At 47.4% G+C, this 9,608-nt stretch overlaps 1 protein-coding gene across 1 annotated transcript in view; it reads right to left on the reverse strand.

The window, feature by feature from the left end:
• The window catches only part of LOC148513594 (uncharacterized), a 67,299-nt gene extending 61,622 nt beyond the window's left edge, over nt 1-5,677 (reverse strand). Inside the window, exon 1 of the mRNA XM_088481708.1 lies at nt 4,225-5,677. Coding sequence (XP_088337834.1) covers nt 4,225-4,592 — 368 coding nt within the window. The 5' untranslated portion in view covers nt 4,593-5,677. The remainder of the gene's footprint in view (nt 1-4,224) is intronic.
• Between the last annotated feature and the right edge of the window lie 3,931 nt (nt 5,678-9,608).

Below are 9,608 nucleotides of genomic sequence, written 5' to 3' on the forward strand. Positions count from 1 at the left end.
CGCTGGAACCGCTGACTGCACAGTCCGCGTCAGGAGGTATATCTCCTCCTCCCGATGGCCCCCTCAGGACTCTCCGGTAAGTGCACAAGTCCCGCACTCCTCACCAGCACCTCCGTACTCGGCGCTATAGTCAGCCTGCCGAACACCGCGGTCCCGCTAATCAGCGCTCCGGCATAGCCCCGTCGCTGTCACTAGTGCCTCAGGATCTCCTCAACCGTCACCTCAGGCAGACCCTTTTTATAACCTTCCTCCGGGTTACTTGCGCGTGCCGGCTTTCTTCCCGCCGGCCCCGCGTGTCACAGCTCTGCTCCCAGCTCGTGGACAGCTGGGTTTCCCTTTCCCAGTCCAGTGGGGGAAGCCCCTGTCCTGCACCCCACCACCACCGACAGTCCCGGGGATCACAGGGGTCTCTCTCTGCCCAAAGCGAGGCAGACACACATCAGGTCCACATATCCCTCCATTACTCATCATAGTTTCTATGAACCCCTTTTAAACATATACAATAAACAGGAATGTGTTGCACAGACATAGCAAACTATTCATACTAACAAGGCATTTAGCCCAACTGGTACACAGAAGGGGTACTACCAGACTTGGGGTACCACATTCCTCCCCGCTAAATCATGCGTGTCCTCACGCAAGGTTGCATATAACAATTTTTATTTTAAGGCTTTAATTCAACATAAAAATAATTGGCACCAATTGCGATATTACTGTTGGTATCTTTGGGGTAATCTTCCCCTAGTGCTCCTTATTGAGCGCCTGAGTTCGAGGGAGGTCAAATCAGTTGTAGGACAACTTGGAGACCTGTCTTCCATCGTTTCGGAGGTTATTTCATCAGAGGAGATCGGGGAGATACTATGGACAGGCCAATACATGCTCATCAGTAGATCCAAGCAATCAACTGGTTTTTTGATTTGAGGAGTTCCTGACCGTTTTTTTTCTGATTCAGACTTGTCCACACAACTAGCAGTTGAGTGACGATACTCTTTAAGTTGGTCACGGTGAACAAGATGTCTGCGGCTACCATCCTGTCTCTGGATAATATACAAAGCGATACCTTCTCTGGGTTTTTCAATTATGGTGTAGGGGATAACTTCCCATTGATGATCTAATTTGCTGGTTCGTTGATTTTTTTTCTTCCATACTTGACTTCCAATGGGCAATGGTTCTGCATAAGCGTTAAGATCGTAATTTTGTTTTTGTTTGTCTTGAGCTCTTTGACTTTGTCGACTTACTAGGTCATAGGCTATTTTTAATCGGGACTGATGTTCGGCTACCCATTCCTTTTGATGGTGAGAGTCTTGCGGTTCTTCTAAAGACACTTCTAGCTGTATGTCTGCGGGCAATTGGCCTTGTCGCCCAAATAGAAGGTAGTACGGGGTATACCCGGTGGTCTGGTGTACGGTGTTATTGTAGATATAGACCAATTCAGCTAGTAGGGTAGGCCATTCATTTCGTTGTGGTAGTGGAATAGCTCTGAGAAGATTGATGAGGGTTCGATTCATTCTCTCACAGACACCATTCCCTTGTGGGTGATATGCGGTGGTTCGCAGTTTATCGCATCGGTATAATTTGCACAGCTCCTGAAAAAGGTGCGATTCAAAAGCAGACCCTTGGTCTGTCAGAACTTTCTCAGGATAGCCATATGGTCGAACAAAAGCCCTCCAGAATATTTCGGCTGTGGTTTGTGCGGTAATGTCCCGTACTGGCAAGATAACTGCATACTTGGTGTAGTGGTCTACCATAGTCAGGGCATATTGATAGCCGGTTCGGCTTCTTTCCAATTTGACGTGGTCTAGGTTGACTATCTCCAAGGGACGACGAGTTACAATAGGATGCAAAGGGGATTTTTGTGAGGTCAGTGCTTTCTTTTTTAAGGCACACGGGACACAGTCTTGGCACCAATTTTCGATACTTTCCCGCATATTAGTCCAATAGAATCGTTTTCTAATGGTAGTTTCAGTTTTCTGATGACCGAAGTGGCCAGAGCCATCATGATAAGTCTTTAGAATGGTCTCGGCTTCCACCTTAGGTACCACTATCTGGGTTACTGGTAGATGTGTTTTAGGGTCAATGCTTTTTCGAACTAATAAGCCATTTTGTATGGTCATCCTGTCTCGTTGTCTCCATAGTTTCAAAACTTCCAATGAGGCACTCTGCCTTTCTTGCTTAGATAATTGCCTGTGTTTTTGAATTAAGGTTACAATTTGCTGAATCACGGGGCTATTTTTCTGCTTTTGTAGCCACCATCCTTCTTTATTGACACTCAGGGGGGAATTATTAGAACGGTTGTCAGATGTAATAGCATTTTGGATTGTACCAGTCGTCACTTGCCGAAAGATAGGCATTTCAATCGTTTCATCCAGGTCTTCTGTCTCCGCTGGCTCTGTTTGGTGAGATATCCTGGATAGAGCATCAGCATTAGTATTTATCCTGCCACTTCGGTACTGGATATCAACTTGAAAGTTAGCCAATCGGGAAACCCACCGTTGCTCAAGGGCCCCCAATTGTGCAGTTTGGAGGTGGACCAACGGGTTACAATCGGTATAGGCGATAACCGGGGTGGCCAAAAGGTAGTTTTTGAATTTTTCGGTGACCGCCCACACTAGTGCCAGCAACTCCAATTCAAAGGCACTATAATTGGTGTTGTTTCTTTCCGTCCTTTTCAAACTTCTGCTGGCATAGGCGATAACACGCTCTCGCCCCTCTTGCTCTTGGGAAAGGACCGCTCCCAGACCTTGATTGTTGGCATCTGTGTACAAGTGGAAGGGGTGGCCATAGTTGGGATAGGCCAATAAGGGTGTTTCTGTCAAGACGATTCTTAGTCGATCAAACGCTTCCTGGCATCTTGATGTCCACTCTACTGGGAGATTCCTCGTGTGCCCGGAGTTGGGTACTCCCCTAAGGAGTTCTTGGATTGGGGCGGCAATCTCCGCAAAATGTTCCACAAAACGTCGGTAGTACCCGATGAATCCTAGGAATCATCATACCTCTCTGACGGTGCGTGGAATAGGCCATTCTCGTACGGCCTGAACCTTGTCGGGGTCAGGCGAAATCCCTTCAGCTGACACTATATGCCCCAAATAGGCTACTCTCGGCTTGAGGAGATGACACTTGGATGGTTTTAATTTGAGTCCATACTTGACGAGCTGCCCGAACACTTCTCTCAGGTGCTGGAGATGGTCTTGGTAAGTTCGGGAAAATACGATCACATCGTCCAAGTATAACAGAATCATTTCGAAATTTCTATGACCGAGGCAATGCTCCATCAGCCTCTGAAATGTCCCAGGAGCATTGCAGAGCCCAAAGGGCATTCTCAGAAACTCAAATAGTCCCATTGGGGTTGTAAAGGCGGTCTTTTCTCTATCCTTAGGATCCACCTGCACCTGCCAATAACCGCTGGTCAGGTCAAGAGTCGAAAAATACCTTGCCGTCTTCAAAGCTGCTAACGATTCCTCAATCCTTGGGAGAGGATAGGCATCTTTATGGGTAACATTATTAAGTTTCCGGTAGTCGATGCAAAATCGTAACTGACCATCCTTTTTTTTTACAAGGACCATCGGGGCTGCCCATGGGCTATGACTCTTTCTGATGACTTTCGATGCTTCCATGTCCTGCAACATCTTCCTAACTGGCTGGTATAAAGCCGGGGCGAGGGGGCGGTGTCTTTCTTTAATTGGGTTAGCATTGCCAGTGGGAATGTGGTGCATGATACAGTCAACTTTCCCAAAGTCGGAGGGATCCGCACTGAAGGCCTCTGAACACTCTCGAACCACTTGGAGAACCCCCTCCTTCTTGTCGACCGTCGTTTCCTCATCCCCAATTTGGATAGCAGTCCACCAGGTTTCTTCCTCTGAGTCTTGTTCAGGGTTTGTAGTTATATTGCATTGTTTGGCAACCAACCTTGGGTCAATCACATCCTGGAAAGTAACTTGAGATAATTTAGCTATGGGATGATGCCTGAAGAGTCGAATATGGTGGTTGTGCGGGTTTAAAATACGCAGTGGCACGCGTCCATCCTGAACCTTAACTAAGGATTTTGCCACTACCAAATCTTCTCAACCTGGGACCTCAGTCGGTTCCACCATAGCCTCATAACTGGTTCCGTGGGGCCCACAGCGCGCTTTGGCCCATATTACAGTTTCCGCATTGGGTTGTAGAATTATAGGTTGACGATCGGCCACTCGGACCTTTCCTATTTCCCCTTCTGAATTGGCCAACTTCTGATGTCCTTGGATGACTTTAATAGTATGCTGCAGGGCTTGGCGTTCAACCGTTTTCTTCTGATACAGTTCGGCCTTTAAGGCCATAATAAGTTCCTCAGGGCAGTTCTGTGGGACGTTCATCCCAATGATGACAGCTGCAGCGTTGTCGTCCTCCACATTAGTAATGATACACCCTTGTTTGGGTAGGATTGCCTTTCCTACTTGAATATCTGTTTCCCAATACCCCTGGCAAGAAATTCCCAGGCCGTTACTGGCAATTAGCTGTAGCCACGTAGGTGGTGGAAGAAACATAGGTTCATCTTTCCAATATTTTTGGTAGGTTTTTAACTGTATGGTGGTAACTTGGGACCCAGTATCCAGCATGGCGGGTATTTCTATTCCATTTAAATGAACAGGGACCACTGGACATCGTCCTACATATTGTGGCCACCACTTCTTTGGGGTTGGCTCTATTCGGTTTGAGACCCCCGAGGATTGATCTCCATCCTCGGGGCATTGGAGTTTAAAGAATCTGCCGGGGTACAATTCCGTTCGATGTGTCCACTACGATTACACTTGCGGCAAATTGGACGCCCCATGGAATCGAATTGATCTGTCGGTCGTCGCCCGCTGGAGCGGGGTGGAGCCCACCAATCAGAAGTTACTCTTCTTCTCTCTCGGCGCCAATTCTCTTCTCTAGGTTCCACAGTGTGCTTCGCAATTCTTTTAATCTCCTGACACATGTCAGTTAGTCCAGCCGCTAACTTCTCCACCTGACTTGTTAGAGTCTGTAACGGATCCACCGTGGTTGACTGAACACTTTGAGCCAAACTCCCTTTATTCTTAGTGGGACCCCCTGTAGATGAATCTCGAGCTATTTCTTGAAAGCCGGGCATTTCTGGGAAGATGACATCATCGCTGCTGGTAGACCCCACCATTTTAATAGAGGCTTCTTTGAAATCAAGGAAAGTGCTACGTGGCATTTGCATTCGCAGCAGGCGTAACTGTGCTCTAGTGTTCTCTCCTCGAGACCCCTCAACAAACTGATTAACTAGGGTTTCATCGATGTTTTGCACCTCAGTGGCATCCACAGCTTGGATTCGACGTAACGCTTCTTGGAGGCTCAGCGCAAAGCTGCGGAGAGATTCCCCAAACTGCTGCTTTCGGGCATAAAATTTCATTTTTAATTCTGACACAGTACGGATATCGAAGGTATCAGCCAATCTTTGCAGAATTTGGTCAATATTTAGCTTTTCTTCTCTTGGCCAGGAAGTAACCTCTCTTAAGGCGGACCCTTTTAGTTGTCCAATTAATATTTCAACTTGCTGACGGTCTGTCAAAGGATATAATCGGAACATGCTCCTCATTTTATTTTTAAACTCTCGTATAGAGTTACCTTCTGACACTTGATCTTGTTCATCCCCCGTATATGTTGGGAGCCACGGGGCTCCGAAATAATATGGCATTGTTATAGGGTTTAATTGTGCCATTGCCGGACTTTGTTGAGATGAATCTCCCGCTGAACGTTCTTGTGACATCTTGACTTTATTTCGGGTCTCGTATCCTGTTCTTGGGACGCCAAATATTGTAACACCCCTCTAAACTAATATATTAGTTATGTCTTACCGAGGTATCAGATAAGTCTCACTTTGGAGCAATTACTTCCTTTGGGATGTAACAACAGATCTAGGAACCTTGTTACACTAGATTAATTCAATTGATACTGAAGGATATCTGTACTATGGTTGTTCCAAACAGTAACAAGTGAGTTAGTTCAACACAGGGTACAGAGGATACAACTCAATACATTTCATAAGTGACAGACATACATATTAGTACACTTCAATAAGGGACACGTGTCCAAAGAATAGTTTATTACACTGGAACGAAGACACCTTCACAGTTGACTAACTGTAAATGAAAGTGGTTAACTGAATACGTTCAACAAATATTAGAACATATTAGGGGTGTGCACCGGCCACTTTTCGTGTTTTGTGTTTTGGTTTTGGATCTGGATCTTTCTTCGTGTTTTGGATCTGGATTGGTTTTGCCAAAACCACCCTTCCGTGTTTTGGGTTCTGGGTTTTGTGTTTTGGATCTGTATTTTTTTTTAAAAAAGCATAAAAACAGCTAAAATCACAGAATTTGTAGGTTTTTCTGCTCCTATGCTATTATTAACCTCAATAACCTTAATTTCCACTCATTTCCAGTCTATTCTGAACACCTCACACCTCACAATAGTGTTTTTATGTCCAAAACGTTGCACCGAGGTAGCTGGATGACTATGCTAAGCGACACGAGTGGGCGGCACAAACACGTGACCCATCTAGGCGTGAAACTGCAGTGGCAGACAGGATGGCAGTTTGAAAAACTAGGCCCCAAACTGTACATAATGCAAAGAAAAAAAAGAGGTGCAAGATGGAATTGTCCTTGGGCCCTCCCACCCACCCTTATGTTGTATAAACAGGACATGCACACTTTAACAAACCAATCATTTCAGCGCCAGGGTCTGCCACACAACTGTGGCTGAAATGATTGGTTCGTTTGGGCCCCCACAAAACAAGCTGGCAATTAATGTGTCCCTGCACAAACTGGCTCTATGGAGGCAAGATGTCATCCTCATCCTCCTCATCCACCGATTCCTCACCCTCTTCAGTGTGTACATCCTCATCCTCACAAAGTATTAACTCGTCCCCACTTGAATCCACCACCACAGGTCCCTCTGTACCTTCTGGAGGCTGGTCTCCCTGGAAGAGCTGATAATTCATTTTGATGAACATCATCTTCTCCACATTCTGTGGAAGCAACCTCCTACGCCTTTCGCTGACAAGGTTCCCGGCTGCACTAAACACTCTTTCGGAGTACACACTGGAGGGGGGGCAACTCAGGTAAAATAGAGCCAGTTTGTACAGGGGCCTCCAAATTGCCTCTTTTTCCTGCCAGTACAGGTATGGACTGTCTGCCATGCCTACTTGGATGCTGTCACCGATGTAATCCTCCACCATTCTGTCAATGGTGACAGTATCATATGCAGTGACAGTAGACATGTCAGAAATTGTTGCCAGGTCCTTCAGTCCGGACCAGATGTCCAAACTTGGTCCTGCCTGTCCTGCATCACCGCCAGCGGGTTGCTTAGGATACCTAAGTTTTTTCCTGGCAGCCCCAGTTGCAGGAGAAAATGAAGAAGGAGCTGTTGACGTGTCACGTTCCGCTTCAGCTGACAGTGTGTTCACCAGCAGGTCTTTGCACCTCTGCAGGCTTGTGTCGGCCGGAAAGAGAGACACCACATAGGCTTTAAACCTAGGATCGAGCACGGTGGCCAAAATGTAGTGGTCTGATTTCAACAGATTGACCACCCTGGAATCCTGGCAAAGCGAATGAAGGGCTTCATCCACAAGTCCCACATGCCGAGCGGAATCGCTCCGTCTTAGCTCCTCCTTCACTTTCTCCAGCTGCTTCTGCAAAAGCCTGATGAGGGGAATGACCTGACTCAAGCTGGCAGTGTCTGAACTGACTTCACGTGTGGCAAGTTCGAAGGGCTGGAGAACCTTGCACAACACGGAAATCATTCTCCACTGCGCTTGAGTCAGGTGCATACCCCCTCCTTTGCCTATGTCATAGGTGGATGTATAGGCTTGTATGGCCTTTTGCTGCTCCTCCATCCTCTGAAGCATATAGAGGGTTGAGTTCCACCGTGTCACAACCTCTTGCTTCAGGTGATGGCGGGGCAGGTTCAAGAGTGTTTGCTGGCGCTCCAGTCTTCGGCACGCAGTCGCTGAATGGCGAAAGTGGCCAGAAATTTTTCGGGCCACCCAAAGCGTCTCCTGCACGCCCCTGTCGCTTTTCAGAAAATTCTGCACCACCAAGTTTATTGTGTGAGCAAAACATGGGACGTGCTGGAATTTGCCCAGATGTAATGCCCGCACAATATTGGTGGCGTTGTCAGATATCACAAATCCCCAGGAGAGTCTAAGTGGGGTAAGCCACTGGGCGATGATTTCCCTCAGTTTCTCTAAGAGGTTGTCGGCGGTGTGCCTCTTACTGAAACCGGTGATACACAGCGTAGCCTGCCTTGTAACGAGCTGGCGTTTCTGAGATGCTGCTACTGGTGACGCTGCTGCTGTTGCTGCGTAAGGTGATACATCTACCCAGTGGGCTGTCACAGTCATATAGTCCTTAGTCTGCCCTGTTCCACTTGTCCACATGTCCGTGGTTAAGTGGACATTGTGTACAACGGCATTTTTCAGGACACTGAGGACACTTTTTCTGACGTTTCTGTACAGTCTCGGTATCGCCTGCCTAGTGAAGTGGAATCTAGACGGTATTTGGAACCGGGGACACACTACCTCCATCAATTGTCTAAATCCCACTGCACTAATGGCGGATACCGGACGCACGTCTAACACCAACATAGCAGTCAAGGCCTCAGTTATACGTTTTGCTTCAGGATGACTGCTGTCGTACTTCATCCTCCTCGCTAAGGACTGTTGGAGGGTCAATTGTTTAGTAAAAGTAGTGGTGTTCCTACTTCCTCTCTGGGATGATGAACGACTCCCAGCAGCAGCAACAGCAGCAGCGGCAGCAGTAGGCGTAGCAATGCAGGATCCTCCAGAGGAATCCCGGATAGGAGAGTCAGTCATGCCAGTGACATGGCCTGCAGGACTACTTCCGATCCTGACTAAGGAGGAAATTGACGAGGAGGGAGTTGACGGTGTGGTTTGCAGGCGCTTGGATACAACAGGACAACGGGATTTAGGTGTCCCTGGACTGCTTACGGTCTTAGCCAAAGTTTCTGAACTTGACAGTAACTTTTTATGAACGCGCTGCAGGTGCCGTATAAGGGAGGATGTTCCTAGGTGGTTGACGTCCCTACCCCTACTTATTTCACCTTTACATATGGTACATATGGCAAGACAGTTGTTGTCCGGATTTGGATAGAAATATTGCCAGACCAAAGAGGTGGAATGTTTGGTCTTCTGCCCAGGCATGACCGTGATGGGCTTTTTCATCCCACGGACAACAACTGTCTCCCCCGGAGCCTGATTTAAACAAACCACATCACCATCAGAATCCTCCTCGCCAACTTCCTCCTCAGCGCCAGCTACACCAGTATCCTCATCCTGTTGTACTTCAACAGTGACATCTTCAATTTGCATATCAGCAAGTGGACTGTGGGTGCTCCTTTCAGCACTTGCAGGGGGCATGCAAATGGTGGAAAGAGCCACCTCTTCCCGTCCAGTGCTGGGAAGGTCAGGCATCGCAACCACCACCACACTTGGACTCTCCTTGGGGATTTGTGATATCTTCTTAGAAAGCACAGTTCTTCGCTGTGCTTTTGCCAGCTTAACTCTTTTGATTTTTTTAGTGGGAGGAGGGCTTCCATCGTCATGTGAAGCTGAA

This window comes from Taudactylus pleione, unplaced genomic scaffold (genome assembly GCF_031769625.1).
Source record: "Taudactylus pleione unplaced genomic scaffold, aTauple2 ptg000276l, whole genome shotgun sequence".
NCBI classification, from domain to species: Eukaryota; Metazoa; Chordata; class Amphibia; order Anura; family Myobatrachidae; genus Taudactylus; species Taudactylus pleione.